Source organism: Danio rerio, chromosome 16, assembly GCF_049306965.1.
Source record: "Danio rerio strain Tuebingen ecotype United States chromosome 16, GRCz12tu, whole genome shotgun sequence".
NCBI lineage: Eukaryota > Metazoa > Chordata > Actinopteri > Cypriniformes > Danionidae > Danio > Danio rerio.
In genome coordinates, this window is record NC_133191.1 from 53,193,070 (window position 1) to 53,218,729 (window position 25,660).

At 35.8% G+C, this 25,660-nt stretch overlaps 1 protein-coding gene across 1 annotated transcript; it reads left to right on the forward strand.

Moving 5' to 3' along the window:
• The first annotated feature begins 1,260 nt into the window (after positions 1 to 1,260).
• brd2b (bromodomain containing 2b) lies at positions 1,261 to 12,575 on the forward strand. Its single transcript, NM_001110524.1, is given in 5 exon segments — positions 1,261 to 1,391; positions 5,924 to 6,212; positions 7,665 to 7,802; positions 11,182 to 11,329; positions 11,839 to 12,575. Coding segments are annotated over 5 exon segments (831 nt in total). The 5' UTR covers positions 1,261 to 1,359; the 3' UTR covers positions 12,063 to 12,575.
• Positions 12,576 to 25,660: the final 13,085 nt, after the last annotated feature.

Here is a 25,660-nt window from a genome sequence, read left to right on the forward strand (position 1 = left end):
AAAATTAAATACGGAGACACCAAATCAATTCAAAACTGTTTACTGATTAATTTGCAAAATATAAAATACATTTAAATATTTTTTATTTATTTGTGTAAAAAACGTATATTTTATTTGTATCTGTTCATGTTGTATTTTCACGTATATTTAAATTTTTTACATGCATTTGTAAAAATGTCTGCTTTTTGAAACTTTCAATTAAAAATAAAGATTGTATTTAACAAATAAGGACTGTATGTTCAAAAAGGTACAGACTACCTAATAAATATTCATTAATATATATTTATCAATATATATATATATATATATATATATATATATATATATATATATATATATATATATATTGATAAATATATATATATATATATATATATATATATATATATATATATATATATATATATATATATATATATATATTATTAGCAAAATTTATATTTTATTATATATAATTTATTAGCAAAAAACACGCCATCAAATATAAAAAATATACAAAATAAAATACGGAGACACCAAATCGATTCAAAACTGTTTACTGATTAATTTGCACAATACAAAATACATTCAGTATTTGTACGTGGATATAAGTATGTAAACATTTTATTTGTATCTGTTCATGTTGTAATTCTCTCATATTTAAATGTATTTATATGCATTCATAAAAATAGCTGCTTTTTTAAAACTTTTAATAAAAAATAATGATTGTATTGTTTAAGTGGTACAAGTCGGCTACCTAACGCATAAGCACCATAATGAATTAGCACTATAGTTGCTCATGAATAAGTAACATTTTTCCATTCATTATCCTTCACTTAGTTTCTTAATCAGGGGTTTCCACCACTGAATGAACCACCAACTTATCCAGCATATGTTTTACACATACGAATATGAAACGCCAACTGACCTAGCCGGGGCTCGAACCAGTGACTACTAACACTTAATGGAAAATATATGACTATGTTTGTAGATTAAATATTAAAACGGCTTGCCATATAATTATATTTAATAAATGTAAGCGTTTATTTTCGGTGACTTTCTTTCTACTTTACCGTCCTCCTCACAAGATCCTCACTAGATGGTGACCGTGAGTCACACATGAACTCTCCTCAAGCTGCGCTGGGCGTGTTTAACACTGGAAAGACGAAAAAACGAACCAATAAGAAACCAGTTCCAGAGGCGGGACGAATTCTGATTGGTCAGTGGCAGTCTTATATAAAAACCCCGGAGCGGAAATCGAAAGGCGCCATTTGCTCTTTGGACGGCGCAGGGTGAGCTCGAGCATAAGGTGCAGAATAGCAATAAAACGGGGGCGAAAACGCAGGATTTCGCACCGCAAAGCGCGCGCGATACATCCGGATGGAGGCGGCCATCAACCAGTCTTTTGACAGGTAGTATTGTCGATCCTTCGGAGCCTGTAAACTAATCCTGCGTGTGGCTATAATCACAAAGGATGAAGTAAATGGAAGCAAGCGTTTGTTTACAAGTGCATATTCCGCCATTAGGCAGCAACGCAACTCGCAGTGGATGTTAAAACGGCTTTATTCCTGTTTAAACGACTTCCAGAGATTAAAATAGCAGCATGCAGCGAGCATCAGTGTGATATTGGTCTGTACTGCATCATTTCCCTCCGCCATCTTCAGCATTTAAATGGCTAGACAGTACCTTACACATTCACCATGGTAACAGTTCATGATTAAATATGATTTACTAACAGAAAATATACTAAGGTTAATGTTTACTCGGTGTTTAAATTGACGCAGTGTCTGTTTTTGGCTCGGAAGTATGTCAAGTGTACAACTGTTTACATCGTGTAGCTGTCAGACGTAACGGTATGTCAGTGTGCTGCATGTATGTGTGTGTGTTTGTGCATGCAGTAAATTGCAGAAGTGTGTAAATGAATGAAGTGTGTGTTTGTGCTGGATGATTCATGTGTTCTCTGGCTGCTGCTCATTGGCTATAAACGCTCTGAATGCTTGTTTACAAACAGAATAGGCGGGACAGACTCCATGACATGCAGCGTTATCTGCTACAGTATAATTTACAGTATAGTGATGATTAGTTTTTCCGCTTATGCACCACAGTTTCTCGAATGCTATGAGGTGTGTGTCGAATTAATGTGTCTGTGATCATTTATTGCAATTCTGTATTGTTTAGTTGCCTTCTAATGGAAGTAACCAATCAGGATGGGTCTAATGGTAAACATATTAGTGATGTTTTGCCATTAAAAATGCTTATGAAGTTGCTTTAGGGTTTAAAAGTGTGGATGAGATGGAAGTGCCAGTTAGAAATACATTGAAGAATCAAATTTTCAATTTAATAACTGAAGCAAACAAATGTAAATTAACAAATCAATCAAATAAAAGCAATAAAATAATGCATGTAAAATACATTTTAAATGCATAAATAAATAGACAATTTTATACATTTAATTCATGTTTTAAAACGCTGATTAATCAAATGGTTAAAAAGTATATTATTCAATGATTTTAAATGCATTCAAATGCACATTTTAAATGAATGCTTTTGGGGGAAAATGAGACCTTTTAACGTTTATGAGAACATTAAAGTGTTTTATGTTAGCATGTAGATGTGTGTTAGTATCTAGAAGTAAAATAATTGTTTGTTTAATTCTGTGGATGACTTCTTCCATATTTAAAATGCAAATTTTGTCATTTAGAGCATTCATTCAGACTTTCTCCTTAAAACTATTTCAGAAAGTGTTGTTTGCTAATTCTAAATAGTGGAATCATATTTACAGCCAATGACTGTCAAAGAGAACAACATTGTTCTCAGGCAATTAAATACAGTGCTGATGTTGTTTTGAAGTCATATTTGCGTGTGATTTCAGAACGAATATTCAAAGTAACATGGTAAACAATATAGGAAGCGTGTGACAAGTTGTCACTGAATGAATGTGCGAATATAAAACCTTAACTTTACCTAAATTATAATTTAGAGTAAACTGATGATTAGTTTTTCCGCTTATGCACCACAGTTTCTCTAATACGATGAGGTGTGTGCTGAATTAATGTGTCAGTGATCATTTTATGCATTTCTGTATTGTTTATTTGTGTTGTAATTGAAGTAACCAATCGGAATGGCTCTAATGGTAAACATATTAGTGATATTTTGGCGTTAGAAAATGTTTATTAAGTTGCTTTAGGGTTTAAAAGTATGGATGAGATGAAAGTGCCAGTTAGAAATAAAATGAAGAATCAAGTGATCCATTTAATATCTGAAGCAAACAAATGTACATAAATAAATCACAATTTAAATGAGCAAATTATGGGTAAATAAATAGACATATTTTGTCTGTTTAAATAGTGTTTTTAAATGCCATTAATAAAGCAATGAAACTATGCATGTAAATCATTTTTAAATGTATAACTAAATAGACAATTTTATAACAGTTTATTTCATTATGTTTTATTAATTAAACAGTTAAAGTATTTTAATAAATCATTTTAAATGCAATTAAATGCACATTTTAAATAAAAGCTTTTTACTTTTACAAGAAAAATAAAATTTTATAATTTTGAGCATTTTTTTGTAACATGAAAAAACAGAAAAGGTGCTATGTTATTACCAGTGTTGGGGAGGTTACTTTGGAAATGTACAGATTACAAATGACCCTATTTAAAACGTAATAGGTTATAATACTTTTTGATTATTTTATAAAAGTAACCAATTACATTTGATTACTTTTTTATTACTTTTAAGTTTCTAATGGACATTTTCAACTCAATCATTTTCAAGTATTTATACTGAGGACATGTTCCCCGCGGTATTTATGCCCGTGTGTGCGCCGCAAATCAAAAGCTTCAGAATAGCACCACTTTAATAAATGGCCTTAGCAGAAGGCATCATGCACATCAAAAACAAGCAAAGCAACAAATTAATATTATTCAACATATCCCAGATTTTTAAAGAACATTTTTAGATGTAACCCCATTTGTAATCTTTAACATTTTCACAAGTAACTGTAATTTAACTACACATTTTTCTTTCTCAGTGACTGTAATGAATTACTGTTACTTTAATTTTGTAATTAAATTATGTAACGCCATTACATGTAACTAGTTAGTCCCTAACACTGGTTATTACACATTCTTATATTATTTTTTTCTGAAAAATTAATAATAATAGTGTAACTAGATATAGGTTTAAAATGCAATAATTTTTATTAAAACATATACTGTTTTTTTTACTTTTATGAAAGCATTAAAAGGTGCAGTAAATTAATATTTAGCTTTGCCTTCTCAAAAATAAATGAACATATTAAAATAGAAAATAATAATTAATAAAAAACTTAAAATTAATTAATATAGTAAATATAACTGTTGAACATTTTGGTGTATGGATCAAATAAAATGTAAGATTAATTTTTATTTATACTTTTTTTTTTCTCAGTACATAAATGTTTAATCAAGAAACTTTGTGTAAAAAAACAAAGGCCAAAATATGGGTTAAAACTTAAATAATATCCCACACTTAGTAGATTATTTATTGATGAGAAGATGAAACAATTTATTCTAACTTGTACTTAAACTATCTAAAAAGATGTCCATGGTGAATTTTATTAAATTTTAAATAGCTTTTTTTTTTACTGGCAAAACCTATTTTTTCAAAAGATAGTGGCAAAGCATAAAGATTTAAAATGACAATTAATGGCATTTTTTACTGAGTCTCAATGTCCAATAATATTATTTTTAACATTAAACAACCAGCACATCAATTGCTACCTGCTTATATGCTCATAACCAATACAGTTGTGCTATTGTACATTGGATAAGATTGGGATAAGATACTTATGTAGTTATTATTATTATTATTATTATTATTATAACCTTTATTTTACCAGGAAAGACACATTGAGATTAAAAATCTCTTTTACAAGAGCGTCCTGGCCAAGATTAGGCAGTAAACAAGTCACGTAAGTCCAACAGACAACAAACAAAAAACAATTTAAAGTTAACATGAATCACACGACAACTATTCAAAACATCTACAAACCTGTGTTTCAACCAACCCAAGCTCATTCTGGAAACGTAGCCCCGCGGACGTTTCTGGAGACCGCGATTTACGTGGCCGGAGGTACGTAAAGGCCGCGTTTGTTTTTTTTCGAGCGAACGCTGCGGGGCAGTGTGGCGCCGCTCCGCCCCTCCTCTTCGCGCTCGCCGGCCGACGGCTCGCCTCCGAGTGGAGGGCTTTCCCGACGGAATCAGTTTGTCCGCTTAGCTCACAGCGTTGCGTCGGCGAAGCGGAGGCCCCGGAGGAGGAGGAGGAGCCAGAGCCGGCCGCGGTGGACGACGACCGGGATCGAGTCCGGGGAACAGCAGGTTCCGGAAATCAGGTAAGACGAAAAAACGGAATCCGAAAAATAAGGGCGAGAACGCGGCGGGATCCGAAAACGCGGTCGAAATCGAAGACGAGGGCTTTTGCTTTTTTTTTTTTTTTTCGATCCGGCGGCTTTTCGCACGAGAAAGGCGCGGGAGCGAACGCCGCGCGCTCCCGAGAGGCGAAAAAGCACGCACAGCAGCCAAAAAAAAACAAAAAACCCTCGAATACGTACCTCCCGGGACGTAAATCACGGTCCGCAGAAACGTCCGCTGGGCTACGTTTCCACAATGAGCCCGGGTTGGTTTCAACTTCTAAAACTTTTATAGTCTTTTTAAAAGCATATAGTGAAATCAACTTAAGTTACAGTAATGTTTTTTTTAATACTTTTTTATATAATTGTACATACAGTCTGGAATACATGTTATATAATTCAATTCATGTTAATTTCTATAGCGCTTTTACAATGTAGATTGTGTCAAAGCAGCTTAACATAGAAGTTCTAGTAAATCGAAACTGTGTCAATCCAGATTTCAGAGTTGAAGTTCATTATAACTTCTCATCATGATGTGTTTTTTTGCAGCTCTGTGGGAGTGGGTCTGTCTGTCATGGCCATGATGGAGCAGAATTCAGGCAAGCGTATCCGCAAGCCCTCGCTGCTCTATGAGGGCTTCGAGAGTCCATCTCTGCCTCACGCACCTCCACCCGGACCTCCTCCACCCCTGCAGCCCCCCGTCAGAGACCCCAGCCGACAAGGACGAGCCACCAACCAGCTGCAGTTCCTTCACAAGGTCCTGGTGAAAGCTCTGTGGCGCCATCATTTCGCCTGGCCCTTCCATGAGCCTGTGGACGCGACTCGACTCAACTTACCCGTAAGTGCAACGTTTGCTTTACATATACATTAGTCATTTAGCACAGTGTTTCTCAACCACGGTCCTGGAGGACCACCAGCTCTGCATATTTTCCATGTCTCCTTAACCAAACACACCTCATTCAGATCAACATTTGCATTAGCAGAGACTGAAAGACCTGGGCTGCGTCTGAAATTTCCTACTACTTAGTAGTCACTACATTTGTATTTACTACTTGACCACGAGAAAAGTTTGTTTTATTTAGTATTAATGTGATTGGTATGAACGGAACTCGTATGTACTACAGCCACCATTTGTCATTATCACATGACCTACCTGCATCAGTTGCGTCGCTTCACTCCCATTTATGAATCATGCATCATGGCAGACAAAGGAGACATCAAAAATAAATTCAACCGTCTTTGCTCTGTTTAGTTTGACAGGTTGATGGCCGACAACGCGCTGAATCTTCGAAATTATGAATATTTAAAATAGGCGCTATCCTTATGAATAAACTGCATAGTTACAATCTAAACAACTACATTCTCAACTAAAAAAGTACATTGTTATCCAACAGCAGCAATATTTGTCAAACTCTAGTGAGTTTATTGATCTGTTGTCAGTCTATTGCAGAATATCATACGACTATCAGCCAATCAGATTTGAGAACCAGACATACAAATATTACTTTGGTTCCTATTAAACAGATAAACATTTAAACTGATAAAGCAAAAAATTTAACTTAAAATTTATTTATTGTTATTATTATAATTATAATTATTATTATCATTGTTATTTATTATTATTATTATTATTATTATTATTATTCATTTTTATTATCATTAATATTTATTTTTATTATTATAATTATTATTATTGTTGTTGTTATTATTATTTATTTATTATTTTATTTAGTATTGTTGTTGTTTTTGTTTTTATTATTATATTTATTATTATTATTATTATTATTATTAATTATGTATTAAATTATCATTATTTATTATTATTATTAGTAGTAGTAGTAGTATTTATTATTATTATTATTATTATTATTATTATTATTATTATTATTATTTGTTTTATTGTTTATTTATTTATTTATTTATTTTTGGGTTGGGGGGTGTTGTGTTCTACTTTTTTGTCTTTGGCTAATCACATGCCTAATGCCTAATTCCTAAAAGTAATAACTAAAAATATATATTTAAAATAAAAAATCTACTACATATTAATACGATTTTCATCAAGAACTGTTGTGTGAGATATATATTTTGTTTTCATATTTACAGTAATACAAGCATTCTGTTGTGACGGAGCAGCTCATATTACCAATAGTCTGACAGCATGTCTGCGAGCATTGACCTTCTCAATATATATGCACACACACACACACACACACACACACACACACACACACACACACACACACACACCAGCTGTATGATCTCCACTTCTTCTATTTCTTTGTGTTTTCAGGACTATCATAAGATCATTAAGCAGCCGATGGACATGGGCACAATCAAGAAGAGACTGGAAAATAACTACTACCGCGGTGCCAGCGAATGCTTGCAGGACTTTAACACCATGTTCACCAACTGCTACATCTACAACAAGGTGTGTGTTGCTATGGAAACAGCGGTTGTTAGGTGTTACTTAAAGGTTAGAATAGAAATATAGTCATTATATGTGATTGCTGTATTTTTAACTTGCATAGTGCACTGCATGAGGTATATAAAAAGTGATTCGTATGGCTAAAGGTGATCATCTTAAGGCCGTGCTTATTAGAAATGCGACTTTTTATGTGGTTTCTAGGCATGCTTGACTGTTTAACAGATGCAAGAACCATGCATGCATTTATTAAAAGAATTCATTTGCAAAAAACACTGGTTTTAGTATATTTTAGAAATCAAATTTTTATTTGCTAGTGTACACTTCGATACTCAATGAATAATCATGGTTTCTGAAAATCACTTTTAAAATCCAGGTTTAGTCATTTACATCATGTTTTTGCAATTGTACTATATAAATAATCAAAAAATCTAATAAAATCTTTACAGATTTTCACAAAAGGCCGTTTTTTAAAATAGCTATTTATTTATTTATTAGTTTTTTTTATAGTCCTGAATTGTCAGTTGCATCGCGCCATAGACCATTTGGTATTTACATGGCGGACTTTGTAAGTGGAAAAACTGAATGGATCATGAGTAAGAAAACAGTTAAACAGAGCATCTACAGTGCGAGAATGAGAGATGAGCCTTCTCATTTTTACTTTCTCTTTCACTCTCTTTCGTGGATAAGGAAACATGTTGTGCGCACAGACATCCATTAGCCCTTCATATTTAATTTTGTTTGTTAAGCGCAAAGATTTGTTTCAAAACTTTTTCTAAATTCAGTTCTAATTTCCAGCAAACTAATAAATAAATAATAATAACATTATACAAAAGCAAACTGTCATGAATAAACTGAAAAAAGTCGTGAAGGAGGCATGAAGGTGGTGGTTTTATAATTATGTAGAAAGTAATAATTTTTTAAAAATATTTTAATCCTTTAATTGTTTTTCATTTGTTAAGATATTTGCGTATTACTGTATATCCTGTGTGTCTTAAGCAATGTTTAAGCGAGGCACACAGCTAAGGCGCTCTGTGCTGGACTTTAGACCTGCTCTCAGCTTGTCTATTGTGCAGTCTATTTTAGTTCCTCAAAATAGCAACACACCAGCAATGCGCCTTAACACACCTCCTTTTTTAGACCAGAACGCCTATGGGCGCACAAATGAGCGCAAATGCATTTGCTATTTAAACAGTGTGGTGCAAAACGTCAAAATGACTCTTGCTTCGAGCTGAAACTTACGCCACATTGCGGCAGGTGTATGATAGGGTGCAGTATGTCTCATAATAAACCAGGAAGAAAAAAAAACTGTTTTGACATTTCCCCATGGTCATTTGAATTGTCGCATGGATTGCGTCATCAGATTTTTGGTTCTTGGGTTGACGTTCATCACAGCTGTTGTCACACTGCAGGAAAGTGTCTGAAATCTTATGACTTTGCCAGAACTTCATCAGAGGGAAAATCTGATCGCAACAGACTTTAAGCGGCTGTCTGTGGACATGTCAAACCAGCAATCAAAAATCACAGATTTTAGTCAAGGTTTTCAGGAATCTTTTAGGATTTCTCAAATTTATCTCAGATGATAAAACTGTGGCTGAAATGTGTGGGCTTTTAGTTGGTCAAGTTGATTAAAACATAAAAAAAAAAAGATAGTAAAATAACAAATAATAGTAAAAGCAACTATAATGTTATGAAATATCATAATTTATATATAGTTACTTTTTTGCTATTGTACTCTTTATTACACAACATAAAACACGGTTTAAACAAAAATATATCAATAAGTAAACAATGTTCATATAATTCCGCATAGTTTCTTTTAATAAATTAAAAATGAATGAAAAAAAAAATTGAAATAAGTCAGGGGGGAGTTCATCAAGATCTACCTGAGCTCAAACTCCCCTCTTGCCCTGCAAAGGGGAGGGAGCCTAAGGCTCGAAGATCTTATCAGCTCAGGGCCCTCTCCCGGTACAGCATGCCAAACACCCTTTATCATCAATCATCAGCTCAGTGCAAGTGGTGCTCGCTGCAGAGCCATTTGAGGAGAGGTGTGCTCCAGAGAGGGGGAGCTTAAGCTTGAGCTCCACCTTTTTTGCACTTCTTCTACGAGTGATGTCACTGGGGGTAGGGTTCGGGGTGGGGTTGGTGTACGCATTAAAACAGCTTACAGGAGGAGGAGCGACAGCTCATGCTCCCCCTCTCTGGAGCTCACCTCTCCTCAAATGGCTCTGCAGTGAGCACCCTCTCGCTCAGTGTGAACTCTTGAAACTAAAATGGCAGTAGTGTATGGGTGTGCATGAGTGTGTATGGGTGTTTCCCAGTACTGGGTTGCAGCTGGAAGGGCATCCGCTGTGTAAAACACATGCTGGATAAGTTGGCGGTTCATTCCGCTGTGGCAACCCCTGATAAATAAGGGACTAAGCCAAACAAATAAATAAATGGATAAATGAATATATGTGTGTATAAATAAATATGTGTGTATGTGTTTGTGTTTTTATCAACAATGCAGTAAAAGGCTAAATTGATTGTTTTATTTAATGACTGTTTTATAGTAAAATTTTAAATGATAGTTAAAGGATAGGAAAAGCAGTTATAATGTCATGAAATATCATAATTTTAACCTTTTTTATACAAAATCTTGCTTTCAACAAAATATATTGCATCAGTTTTCAACATCGACAATTTAAAATGCCATTTTAACAGTAAATCAAAAATTATCTGCTAGTAATGATTATATAAATTCATTCATTGCATCACAGGAAGGAATTCAAAGTCACAAATATTAATCAGTTATTTTAAATTATAACAATTTTATGCAAGAATTCAGTTTTACTGCAGTTCAATAAAAAACTATATTAAAAAAAGCACTCTTAGTTAGAATAAGAGACTTATTTTAACATTCATTCATTTTCCTTTGGCTCACTCCCTTTATTTATCAGGGGTCGCCAAAGTGGAATGAACCGCCAACTATTCCAACATATGTTTTAAACAGCTGATACCCTTCCAGCTGCAACCCATCACTGGGAAACACCTATACACGCTAATTTACACACTCATACACTTCGGCCAAATTAGTTTTCTCAATTCCCCTATATATTCCCCTATACATGTCTTTGGACTGTGGGGGAAACCGGAGCACCCGGAGGAAACCCACGCCAACATGGGGAGAACATGCAAACTCCACACAGAAAGGCCAACTGGCCCAGCCGGAACTGGAACCAATGACCTTCTTGCTGTGAGGCGACAGTGCTAACCACTGAGCCACCATGCCGCCTTTGTTTTAACATCAGACTATATATTTTTTTACTATACTTATCACCCATCCAGCGACTAATGGTGCTGTTGAAATGTGCTACAGAAATGTAGAATTTGATTTGTTTTTCAGCCTGCAGATGACATTGTGTTGATGGCACAGTCTCTGGAAAAGGTGTTCTTACAGAAGGTCGCCCAAATGCCTCAGGACGAGATCGAGTTGCCCTCTCCTACGCCGAGAGGAAGAGGAAATAAAAGCGTCAAAGCACGGAAAAGCAGAGGTGAGTTATTCATCATATTTGGCAGAGTATTAGAGTCAGTAGATTATTGAAATATGAATTTTTTATTCGATTTTTATCTTAATCTTAACTGAAAAATGAAGAAAGGGCTGGACATAGATTAGCTCCTCCCATTTAAAAAAAAACAACCAATAGCACTTCGTTTTTTATGACAGCTCTGGCTGTTAAAGTAGTTGATATCAAGTACATCAATTGATCAGTGTTTTGAAGGGGGCGGGGCATGTTGGACACTAGAGAGCATTTGATTGGTCAGAACATCTGATAAGAAACTGAAGTATAAGGTGACATGAAAAATATTGTCGATTCATTTAGGCAGAAGTGACAAATTTCAAGCTTTACATGTTTACATCAGTTTTATGTTTTCTAAATGTGATTTTTGTCACTGTTTTGGAGCGCACTAGATTAGAGATATCTGTAAAGCTAACAGACTGAAACTGACATCTATAATTTAATGAGATCTTTAACTGACACTGGTGCTTTGTTTCCATTAGGAGGCAGTGTAACATCGGCTCACCAGGTTCCAGCCGTGTCTCAGTCAGCCTACTCTCCTTCCTCACCTGAAACACCAGATTCGCAGTTCTCCACCCCTCCACAGACCCTGCTGAGCAGCAGCGGCCCTCCTCCATCTCTGATCACCCCACCACACACTCAACCCACAGCAAAGGTATACGCGCATGCACTCACGCGCACACACTTTTTATTAAGTGATGTCTAACAGAGCAAGGACATTTTCACAGTATTTCCTATGATTTTTTTCTTCTGGAGAAAGTCTTATTTGTTTTATTTTGGCTAGAATAAAAGAAGTTTTCCCTTTTTTTAACTATTTAAAGGACTATATTGTTAGCCCATCTACAAAGCAGACCACTGTTCACTGTTCAGTTCATCAAGATCTACCTGAGCTCAAACTCCCCTCTCGCCCTGCAAACTAAAGGCTCAAGGCTCGAAGATCTTATGAGCTCGGGGCTCTCTCCCGGGACAGCATGCCAAACACACTTTATCATTAATCATCAGCTCAGTGTGAACTATTGAAACTAAATTGGCAGTAGTGTATGGGTGTTTCCCGTTACTGGTTTGCAGCTGGAAGGGCATCCGCTGTGTAAGACACATGGTGGATAAGTTGGTGGTTCATTCCGCTGTGGCGACCCCTGATAAATAAGGGACTAAGCCAAACAAAAATGAATAAATGGATGAATGAATATATACGTGTGTATAAATAAATATGTGTGTTTGTACTGTATGTGTTTCTGTTTTTATTAATAATGCAGTAAATGGTGACAGTAAATATTTTACATTTGTTGCAGGTTTTATTTCAAATAATTGCTATTGAACGTTTTAGTTTATAGATAATGTTAAACAAAAAAAAAAAACTGTTGGAACATGTTAGATTAAAGGGCACCTATGGTAAAAAATCTACTTTTCAAGCTGTTTGGACAGATCTGTGTGTTGGTATAGTGTATAGACCGTCATACTGGGGTGATATGAACACACCCAGTCCTTTTTTTTCAATTTAACTACAAAAAAAAAGGGTCGGCCAATTGGAGCTGTTTTCAAATCGATCGCACCATTACATAGGTGTGTTATCCCCCCGCCCACCGAATTGATTGACAGCTGCGCGCATTAACATGTTCCGGTAGTCGCGTGTATATGTCAACAAGACCAGGCAGACATACGCAAAGCAACCGGGAATAAAAGGTCTGTTCTGTTTGCTAGGATCAGCAATCATCATCATCAAATGTGATTAAGAGTAAGTTTCACATGTTTAAAGTGTTTTAAAACAGAGTATGTGTGTAATAAATTACAACGTTTTACTTCAGCTTTACTTTATCAGCACAGCCACGTGTCAGAACAATTATAAAAGAAGACGCTTCAATCCCGGTTTGTGGAAGTTAAATCAGGTTTATTTTGTACATTAGCATAACAGATATCCACACAGTACTTGAGGTTAGCCTTAACTAAGCTAAGCGCACTCTGCCTGCCTGCCTGCCTGCTTGTGTGTGTGTGTGTGTGTGTGTGTGTGTGTGTGTGTGTGTGTGTGTGTGTGTGTGCGCAYATATATATATATATATATATATATATATATATATATATATATATATATATATATATATATATATATATATATATATATATGAGCAATATCACATGAGTAGCAGTGCGATATGGCTGTATATCGACACTGGTGGGAGGCGTGCAATGGCACTAGGGCGCAGGCCGAGTGCCTTAGTGCCCCCACCAGTGCCGATATACAGTCATATCGCACTGCTACTCGTGTGATATTGCGTTTATACAACAGTTTGACGACATAATTGTGTATATAAAAACAAAATCAAACATGGAGAGCCTCAAAAACCCTTTTGTATGTGGAACTACTTTCTTCCACATTGGATTCAAATCATAAGCTGACAGTTAAACAGCTGAGCAAGCATCTTTCAAACTTTAGATCTGTAGTGTCTGCTTTTTGCTGGCTGTATGTGGGTGGAGTAATACACAAAGGGTAAAGAGGCTGTAGGAGTTCTGATATTGCAGAATATTGCACGGCTATCAGCCAATCAGATTTGAAAACCAGACAGAACTGTTGTATATATATATATATTAAGGGTGGATCCGAACCCGAATACGGTATTCGGAAAGGCACGAATAGCGTGTTTTTACGAACACTTATTTCGAACAAATACTTGAAAAATTATTTGTATTCGGGAGCAAGAAAAGCATTACATCAAAAAGCTGCGTTTCTCCTGAGACCACAGTGCGTGAGTGAGAGAGAGAGCGAGAGAGAGCGAGAGAGAGAGAGGCGCTCAGTCGGAGGGCGGGGCGGAGGTAAAAGGTCTCTCTCTGGCACAAGCTTCTCCACAGCAGCAGACAGAGAAGGCTCGGCTGAGCGAAAAAAATACATCTCTGCATCACTATTTTTGTTAAATAGATTTTTGTACCTTAATTGGGTTCCAGATGCAGTTTATAAACTTGTAGCGGAGTTTGTTCCGGATTTTCCATTACGCTGCATTTTTGACCTTTGCAACCGGGTGCTCTCTGTTTACGCAACATTAGCTCTGTTAGCGCGGTAATTTAGACAATAGACTGTTGACAGAGTAACGTTAACGTTCGTTTATAAAGGTTAAAACGATGCTTTTGCAGTTGTGTCGAATAGTATGCACTTATGGGAGTTATATGGTACGTCTAAATAACTCTTTTGCAGACAGCAAGATATATGCTATAGGCTAGTTAACCTTAGCATAGCTTCCCGTCACTTTTTATTAACTTGAAACTCCTCAAATACATTTGGGCACCATAAAAAAGAGTGAGACTGCTGCTGAGCCATTTCTTGGTCCTCCACCAGTAAAAAAAATAAAACTTGAGGTTCTGTGTGGAAGCATCTTACAGTCAGTGGTGCTGCAGATAAAACAAACAGATACTGTATAATGTGTGCAAAAGTGAAATCAGCAGAGGCAGAGATATTAAACATCTGTCAACATCTTCTATGCATAATCTGATTAAATCATTCATTTTCTTTTCGGCTTAGTCCCTTTATCAATCTGGGGTTGCCACGGTGGAATGAACCACCAATTTATCCAGCATATGATTTACGCAGTGGCTGCCCTTCCAGCTGCTACCCAGCACTGGGAAACATCCATACACTCACTTTCACACACATACAATAGGGACAATTTAGCTTACCCAATTCACCTGTATTGCATGTGTTTAGACTGGGGGGGAAACCGGAGCACCCGGAGGAAACCCACACCAACATGGGGAGAACCCAGTCAGGGCTCGAACCAGCAACCTTCTTGCTGTGAGGCGACAGTGCTACTCACTATGCCACCGCGCAACCTTCTATGTAATGTATTATCACATGCACTAAAAGCATCCTCTCCTGATACTGTCTGTGAACCCCCCACAAGCATCAATCCCCTCAATCTGCACAGCTATGCTCTGCTAAATCCTCCACAAGCACCAAACCATCAACACAGCCACATTCTGCCCCAGCAAGTCAGTTTCAAACATAAAAAAGTAAAAAAAAAAAAACTTTGTGTCTGTTGTGTGTCAGGCAGATGACAATAGCAGGGCTGTATCTTTTAGTATTATATAGAATACTTTTGTTCTGCCAGATCTCCCAGGCAGGGTTTTATTTAGATTTATTTAGTTAATTTTAGTTTTTGGAATTCTGTCCATTGGAAAGAAGTTCTTTCAGAAGAAGAACAGTTTTTTGAAGTATTATTTGTTTTTATTCTGTCTATTCAGTGTCCTTCAACAAGAGCGGTGGTGGTGGGGTTCATAATATTCACAATGGTATTTTATTAGTTGTTGGTTTAACCATGGATGAGATAATGGCTTCTATGTTACTTTCTTTTCAATGACATTTCTTGTCACATGTTTAAAAACAACAGCCAATATTGCATGTCTATAATTTATATAATGGGTATAATTAAACAAGACTTTCACTATAACGTAAATTAGAAGTGTAATAGAAAAAATATATATTTTTGCGCCATTTTGATTTTTACTCGAATACAAATACAAATACTTTTCCCCCCTCTACAAATACAAATACCGGCTGCTCCGCACATCCCTAATATATATATATATATATATATATATATATATATATATATATATATATATATATATATATATATATATATATATATATATACATTTCACAGTATTTCCTATAACATTTTTTTTTCTGGAGAAAGTCTTATTTGTTTTATTTTGGCTAGAATAATTATTAGCCCATTTAAGCTATATTTATTTTCAGATAGTCTACAGAACAAACCATGATTATACAATAACTTGCCTAATTACCCTAACCTGCGTAGCTAACCTAATTAACCTAGTTAAGCCCTTAAATGTTACTTCAAGCTGAATATTAGTGGCTTGAAAAATATCTAGTCAAATATTATTTACTGTCATCATGGCAAAGATAAAATAAATCAGTTATTAGAGATGAGTATTAAACCTATTATGTTTAGAAATGTGCTGAAAAAATCTTCTCTGTTAAACAGAAATTATGAGAAAAATATATATATAATTCAGGAGGGCTAATCATTCTCACTTGTCCCTCCTGAATTATAATATAAGAAGTTAATAACATTATTGAGCTAAAACTTGTTTTTAAAAAAAGTATGGAAAACTGCTTTATTCTAGCAGAAATAAAACAAATGAGACTTTCTCTAGAAGAAAACAATATTACAGGTAATACTGTGGAAAATTTCCTTACTTTGTTTAACATCATTTGAGAAATATTTAAAAAGTAAAAAATTTACAGGAAGGCGAATGATTTTGTCATCAACTGTATACATAATTTTATGTTTTACATAGTCTTGTTTTCCTCTTCCCTTTGCAGAAGAAGGGTGTAAAGCGTAAAGCCGACACCACCACTCCCACTACACTCGGCTTCCCAGTGACTCCGGCTCCTCGAATGGGAGGCCTAGGTAAGGGCCACGGTTCGGGTGGAGAGATGCCCCACTCTCTGTCCTCCATGCCTCTGGACTGCTCTCCCAGCATGGGTGTGAATGAGTCTGTCCACCTCCAGCCTGTACTGGGGGGTCGCCCGCTGTCTCGACGTCCCATCAAACCTCCACGTAAAGATCTGCCGGACTCCGTGCGGCCGCATCAGCCCTCCCGAAGAGGAAAACTGAGCAAACAGCTTCGCTACTGCAGTGGCGTCCTGAAGGAGCTGCTGTCCAAAAAACACGTGGCTTATGCCTGGCCCTTCTACAAGCCTGTAGATGCATCAGCGCTGGGTCTCCACGACTACCACGACATCATCAAACACCCCATGGACCTCAGCACTATTAAGGTACACATACATTATATTAAGGTTGCACAATGTATCGTTTTAGTATTGATATTGCAATATGAACATCCAAAATAGTCACATCACAAGATCTGCTATGGGCTATATGCACAGCTAGGGTTTTTTCCTTACTAATAAACTTCCAGACAAAGGGTAATGTGACTGTTTTCAATTTCATATGCTTTCTTCTACACCAGGGGTGTCCAAAATACGGCCTGCGGGCCATCTTCGGCCCGCAATCAGTTTTGTGGCGGCCCGCGAGGCTTTTTATGAATATTAATAGAATCTGAACGTAATTCAATAAATAACCACCGGGTGTCGCTATTACATGCCTTCAATTAGGCACAGTTGCTGTTATGAAGTAAAACGAACTTAACAAACTGAAAGAAACATAATTAATAATCACGTTTTGGCGAGCCATGGCACATGCAAGAAAGAGGAAAATTAACCGTGAGTGCAGGAAATTTCAGTCACGATGGGGCAAAGAATATTTCTTCACAGAGGTCAGTGGAATATGTGTCTGTTTAATTTGCCAGGAGTCAGTTGCAGTAATGAAGGAATATAATATTAAAAGACAAAATAAAACATCAGGCCTTCAGCTCTTACACTGGTGCCGAACGAGATCAAAAAGTAAAGCAAATAGCAGCTGGCTTATCAGCTCAACAACAGCAGTTTTTTTCGTGCTAAGAAAGTGCAAGAAAATTCTACGCTGGCTAGTTATGATGTAGCCCAGCTAATCGCACAGCACAGGAAACCCTTCACTGAAGGAGAATTTATAAAGGATGAGTGTTGCAAGTGTAATTTGCCCAGAGAAGATTCAAGATTTTAAAAACGAAAGTCTTTCTAGAAACACAGATGGACGATGAATTAAAATAACAAATTAAAATAATTCCATAACACCATAACACACACACACACACACACACACACATACATACATACATACATATATACACATATACATATGCACACACACACACACACACACACACACACACACACATATATATATATATATATATATATATATATATATATATGCGCGTATCTGTGTAATGTATGTAATATATGGCCCGGGACAATTTTTTTTTTGTATCTGGCCCTCAGCCCAAAAAGTTTGGACACCCCTGTTCTACACCATTGATGTTGTAATGTAATTAAAATACAATCAGTTAAATAGACATTAAACGCAGAAATTCAGATTGTGAAATTCAGTAAGCGCAGAAAGTAGGTCAGGGGGCATCTACAGGGAATTAACACAACTCAAATTCAGGTTGTTCTGGCATATTTTAAGCTCCCTAATTCACAAAGTGGTCATGTATGTATGTACAGTTGAAGTCAGAATTATTAGCCCCTCTGTTTATTTTTCCCCCAATTTCTGTTTAACAGAGAAGATTTTTACAACACATTTCTAAACATAATAGTTTTAGTAACTCATTTCTAATATCTGATTTATTTAATCTTTGCCATGATGACAGTAAATAATATTTGACTAGATATTTTTCTAGACACTTCTATACAGCTTAAAGTGACATTTAAAGGCTTAACTAGGTTAATTAGGTGAACTAGGCAGGTTAGGCTAATTAGGCAAGTTATTGTATAACAGTGGTTTGTTCTGTAGACTATCGAAAAAAAAATAGCTTAAAGGGGCTAATAATTTTGTCCCTAAAATGGTGTTTAAAAAATTAAAAACTGCTTTTAATCTAGCCGAAATAAAACAAATAAGACTTTTTCGAGAAGAAAAAATATTATCAGACATACTGTAAAAAATTCCTTGCTCTGTTAAACATCATTTGGAAATTATTTAAAAAAGAAGAAAATAAATTTAATTATTAAATTTAATAATTCTGACTTCAACTGTATATACAGGGCGTCCGTGGGGTCATAAAATGTATTAAAAATTGATAAATCAATTATGAAAAAATAAAGGTCCTTAAAAGGTATTTAAAAGTCTTCATCATGTTTTTACAAGGTCTTATATTTTGTTCAAGCGTTGTCCAAGTTTTTGTTCAAGTGTTTGACTGCAAAAAAGCATAAATATATTTAATTTCCTCGACTGGTTCGGGCCGGGTGTGTCCGGCCAAGCTCCTCTGTCCGGGTGATGTCAAGTAACTTTTGCCAAACGCAGGAAGGTGATCTGAAACTCTCCACATGTAGAGAAACCATAGAGCAGGGCTATTCAATTGGTGGCCCACGAGGCAATTTAAAAAATATGCCAATCCTTTTCATGTTAGCTGAGTAGCTGAATGTATTCAAAGTGAGATTTATAAAAAAAAAAAAATGATTTCCTTCAAGTGAAACATGGGCACACATTGCTTTGCATCTTATTAACGCACCTAGCCTTAAATGACATTCTGGACCACCCCTTTAAGTTAAAGGTTTGATACTGATTAGAACTTGAAGTGGCGAGGTCTACAAATATTCTGAGAAGATCTTAAAAAGGCTTAAAAAGGTATTGACATTTTCTTTAGGATTCCTGCATATACCCTGTATATATGTACAAACCTGATTCCAAAAACGTTGGCACACTACAGATTGTGAATAAAATCTGAATGTAATAATGTGGAAGTTCCAAATTTCAATATTTTATTCAGTATAGAACATAGATGACATGCCAAATGTTTACACTGCAAAAATGTTATTTTTGTCATTTTAAGGGAAAAATAAGTTGACTTTATATTTCATGGCATCAACACATTTCAAAATAGTTGGGACAAGACCAAGTTTTCCACTGTGAGGCATCCTCTTTTCTTTTTACAACAGTCTGCAACCATCTGGGAACTGAGGGGACAAGTTACTCAAGTTTAGGAATAGTAATGTTCTTCCATTCTTGTCTAATACAAGCTTCAAGGTGCTCGACTGTCTTAGGTCTTCTTTGTCACATTATCCTCTTTATGATGCGCCAAATGTTTTCTATGGGCGAAAGATCTGTTCTCTAGGCTGGCCAGTTGTAATTGATGCAGTATGTGGTCTGGCATTGTCATGCTGGAAAATGCAAGGCCTTCCTTGAAAGAGACAACGTTTGGATGGGAGCATATGTTGTTCTAGAACTTTGATATACCTTTCAGCATTGATGGTGCCTTTCCAGATGTGTAAGCTGCCCTTGTCACATGCACTCATGCAACCCCATACGATCCGAGATGCAGGCTTCTGAACTGAGTGCTGATAACAACTTGGACTGTCCCTGCCCTCTTTAGTCTGGATAACATGGCGTCCCAGTTTTCCAAAAAAAACTTCAAATTTTGATTCGTCTGACCACAGAACAGTTTTCCCCTTTGCCACAGTCCATTTTAAATGAGCTTTAGCCCAAAGAAAACTCCTGCGCTTCTAGATCATGTTTAAAAATGGCTTCTTTTTGACCTATAGATTTTTAGCCGGCAGCAGCGAATGGCACGGTGAATTGTGTTCACCGACAATGCATAGCATTCCTGTTTGTGATGCAGGGCCCGAAGATCACGGGCTTCCAGTATGTTTTTCTGGCCTTGACCCTTACGCACAGAGATTGTTCCAGATTCGACAAATCTTTGGATGATATTGTGCACTGTAGATGGTGATAACTTCAAACTCAGCAATTTTTTGCTGAGAAACTCCTTACTGGTATTGCTCCACTATGTTTTGGCGGACCATTGGGGAAATTGGTGATCGTCTGCCCATTTTGACCTCTAAGAGAGACTGCCACTTTGAGAGGCTCTTTTTATACCCAATCATGTTGCCAGTTGACCTAATAAGTAGAAAATTGGTCCTCCAGCTGTTCCTAATATGTACATTTGACTTTTCTAGCCTGTTATTGCTACCTGTCCCAATTGTTTTGGAATGTGTAGCTGTCTTGAAATCCAAAAGGAACCAAGATTTGTCCTGAAATTGTTAAATTTCTCACTTTCATCATTTGATACGTTATTTATATTCGATTGTAAATAAAATATATGTTCATGAGTTTTGTAAATTTTGCATTTTTTTATTTTATTTACAATTTGTAAAGCGTTTTAACTTTCTTGGAATCGGGTTTGTATGTTTCCACAGCATAATAGTGGCTGTGGCTGTTACATTTTAGTGTAAATCCTGCTGAAGTGATGTAATAATCTTCGGTCTTGTGTTCCTCAGAGGAAGATGGATGAGCGCGAGTACAGAGAAGCTCAGCAGTTCAGCGCTGATGTCAGGCTCATGTTCTCCAACTGCTACAAATACAACCCACCAGATCATGATGTGGTGTCAATGGCCAGAAAACTGCAGGTGCAAAAAATCAATACCTCCTTTGTTTATGTGGAACTGCACCTATGTAGAGATTTTAGCTAAAGCCAACTGACTAAAACTCAGGAAATCTGAGTTTTAGAATCATATACAGATTTCAGGATGTTTTTAAAAAGTTTATACCTGGTTTAATGCAAAGATATGACGTGGAGTTTATTTATTAATTAATTTAAAGAGGATCACATGCTTATGCTTGACCACGGCTGGTCCCACATTAGCTAACACATGATTCACCAACCAGATGATTCATAACTCACCATAAATAACCAGAGTTTCTTACCTCAGTTATCTTTGTCCTGAAGAATACCCCCTTCCACCCCTACTCCTCCTTCCTTTTACCTTTATAGGGCGGCATGGTGGCCCAGTGGTTAGCACTGTTGCCTCGCAGCAAGAGTGTCACTGGTTCGAGTCCCTACCAAGCCAGTCAGAGATTCATGCAACATGGGTGAATTGAATAAATTAAATTGGCATCATATATAAGCTCTTAGCCAGCAGTATATCTCTCCATAAGCAATCCCTTATTTGTCATTAGCCATTAATAAGCGGGGAAGTTCTCGAGATCTACCTGAGCTCAAACTCCCCTCTCAGCCTGCAAACGAGAGGGAGCCCCAGGCTCGAGGACCTTTTGAGCTCAGGGCTCTCTCCCAGGACAGCATGCCAAATACACTATAATCAGTCATCAGCTAAGTGTAAACTCTTTAATAGTACTTTAAAATAGCTACTAAATAAAAATAGCGAATTGTAAATTGACCTTACAGATACAGTTATTATTATTATTATTTTCCAACATTGTTTTTATTTTATTTTAGTTTTCTAACATTTATAATCTTATCATTCTAATATTTTTATTATTATTTAATTTTAACTGTTAGGTTTGTTATATCAGAACATCTATTTAATATAGTTAAAACTATTTTTTAAAAGTCTAATAAATAATATTAATAATAAATAATAATATGGCATTATAAAATAATAAAATGGCAATTATAATTATTTAATATTTAATTTATTTTACAATTTATTAAATATTTATTATTTTAACTGGTTTGTTTAAATATATATATATATATATATATATATATATATATATATATATATATATATATATATATATATATATATATATATATATATATATATATATATATATATACATAATGCCTGTCTAATGGCTAATAATGGCATGTATAATTATTTTATATTTTATTTATTTTACAATTTATTTAATATTTAATTATTTTAACTGGTTTGTTTTTATATATATATATATATATATAAAATGTATGTATATATATATATATAGTTAAAATGATTTAAAAATGTAAAAACCAGAATAAAAATGATAAAAACTATAAAATAGGAAATAAATAAATACTTGAATGAATAACTAAAGTAAAAGAAAGTTCATAAAGTAAGCAAGCAAGTAGAAGTAGTCCAGTCTGATGAATATTAATAAAAAAAATTTTAAGTACAAACCATAAATATTGGAATTTACAGCTGAAATGACGATTGGTCAAAACAACAAAAATTAAAACACATAAAACAACAACAAAATATCAACAAATAATTAAGTAATAAAAGCAATATGTAGTTTTATAGTAGATTTGGAAGTAATTTAGTTTTAGTGCTTTATATTGTCACTGTTTTGATTTATATTTTTTAGGATGTAAAATATTTATTACAATTTTCTGTATTTTAATGTAACTTTCCTCCTCTGTCATCTACAGATTTAACCGTTTATTATTCTCCCTCTCTCTTCTTCCACAGGACGTGTTTGAGTTCCGTTTCGCGAAGATGCCAGATGAGGTTTCGGATGAGGAGGATTTGTCCCCAATGCCTATAGGCCGAAACATGGGCATGCTGGGAATGCACCGCTCATCCTCTTCTTCCTCCTCCTCTTCCTCTTCATCCTCCTCTTCCTCCTCGTCAGAGAGTGAGCCGAGCAGTGACAGCGAGCCAAGCAGCGACAGCAGCCCGAGCTCGGACAGTGAAGAGGAGAGAGCTCAACGCCTGGCTCAGCTTCAGGACCAGCTCTGTACTCAGGTAAACTTCACACTCTACGTCATTCATGCGCATCAACAGCATAGACCTTTAGAATGAATCAGTCTTTTAATGATTCACTCTACACAAGTACAATTCTTCAAGAACTGCAAAATGACAAGAATTGATGCAAATAAAGTTTGAGAGAAGCCAAACTCTTTTATTTTATTTACAAATATACAGTACTTTGCATAAGCACTATCCGCTTGTTAAGTGTGACGTCACGCGAAGCAGCTTCCGGGTCCAAGCGCTCTATTCAACTGAATGGGGAGACTCATTAAATGCTAATAATAAACGTTTACAAAGCGATTTAATACTTTCGAAAATCACAATCGCAGTATATATGTCCATGCCTAATATCCGATGGCCAGAAAGTGATACATTTTTTTAGAAATTGTTAAATTTTTGGTATTTTTTATGCAGCAAACCCAGAGATTGTTGTGTACACTGGGGGCTCTACTTTGACGGTCCATGCGCAGAACGCAAAATGCAGGGCGCAAACGCTTTCAGGGCGTGTCAGAACGCATTTTTGATAGTTTAAGGATGGGAAAATCTGCTTTGCGCCAAGGCGCATGGTCTAAAAGGGTTGAGTTTATTTTGTTAATGAGTTATAGGTGTGTTTTCAGAATAAACCAATTAGAGTCTCATCTCCCATTCCCTTTAAGAGTCAGCTGCATCACGCCAAGAGCGCATTCGCTATTTACAGGACGCAAAGTAAGTCTAAGTGGAAAAACTGAGCATTTCACAAGCAAACAGTTAACAGTTTTTTAACAGAAAACTGTTAAACAGAGCATCTACTGCGTGAGAATGAGAGATAATGGATCTACTTTCACTTTCGCTCTTGATAGGGAAACCTTTACGCACAGACATCAATTAGTCTATAAATAATTAATTGCGTTTGTTAAGCGCAAATATTCGTTTCAAAACTATTTCTAAATTCAGTTCTAATTTCCAGCAAACGAAAAAATGAACAACAATGACGAATTGTGCTCAAAAACCTGAGTTACATCCTAAAACACATGCTGTGCCCCATATGATCTAAAACCTGACAGGTGGGCAAATCTAAGCTTGTTTTTAATAAAACAAATATACATATGGATATAATAAATAATACTGATAATAATAATAACATTATACAAAAGCAAATTGTTATGAATGAACTGAAAAAGCCTCCCGAGATGAAGAAGACATAAAAGCAGTGGTTTTTCATATTTATTTAGGCTAGAAAATAATATGTTTTGTAATAATTTAATTCTTTATATTTATATCCTATATCTATTCTTATTATATCCTATATATATCCTATATTTTAATTTTTTCATATGTAAAGATATTTGCCTATTGCTCTCTTGTTCGTATTAAGCAGTGCGCAAGCGAGGTGCAACTCTGCGCTGGAGTTTAGACCGGGTTTGTTTTAGTCTAATGAAAAATCTATTATAGTTTCTCAAAATAGCAACACGCCAGTGGTCCGCCTCAGAACCCCTTCCTTTTTAGACCAGAATGCCTATGGGCGCACATATGAGCGCTAATGCATTTGCTATTTAAACAGCGTAGCGCTAAACGTCTCAAAACGACTCTTCCGCCAAGCTGAAACTACAAAAAGACTATTGCGCCACGCCTTGCGCCACACTGCGCCGGGTGTATGATAGGGCCCAAAGTCTGTTTAATGTGGCTTCCCTTGGCACCAAGCACAGCTTGAACTGTTTCGTTCTAATTGTCCAGACATTTTCTGAAATAATGTGCTTTGTAATATCAGTGCTGTGCAATAACATACATCAACTGAAAGATAAATCAAATCAAATCACTTTTATGGTCACATCATCAGCAGCGCATGTGCTATGATGAGTGAACAGCTTAGGTGCTGGCTCCAGACAGTACAAATACAGTGCAAATACAACGACAGTGCAAAATACAACAGCATACTCCCAAAAAACAAAACAAAAAAAAAACGGGACAATATAAAATTGACAGCGATATGTACTATGAATAGGTGTCCACATATTTGTAGGCAGTATTGTTTCAAGTATGGATTGGTTAAACCTCAGTGCATGCTACATATTGATGGTAGGTAGTGAGGGGTATGGATGTTTCCCAGTACTGGGTTGCAGCTGGAAGGGCATCCGCTGCGTAAGACAGATGCTGGATAAGTTGGCGGTTCATTCCGCTGTGGGGACCCATGATTAAAGGGACTAAGCCGAAGGAAAATTAATAAATGAATGAATGTTAAACTT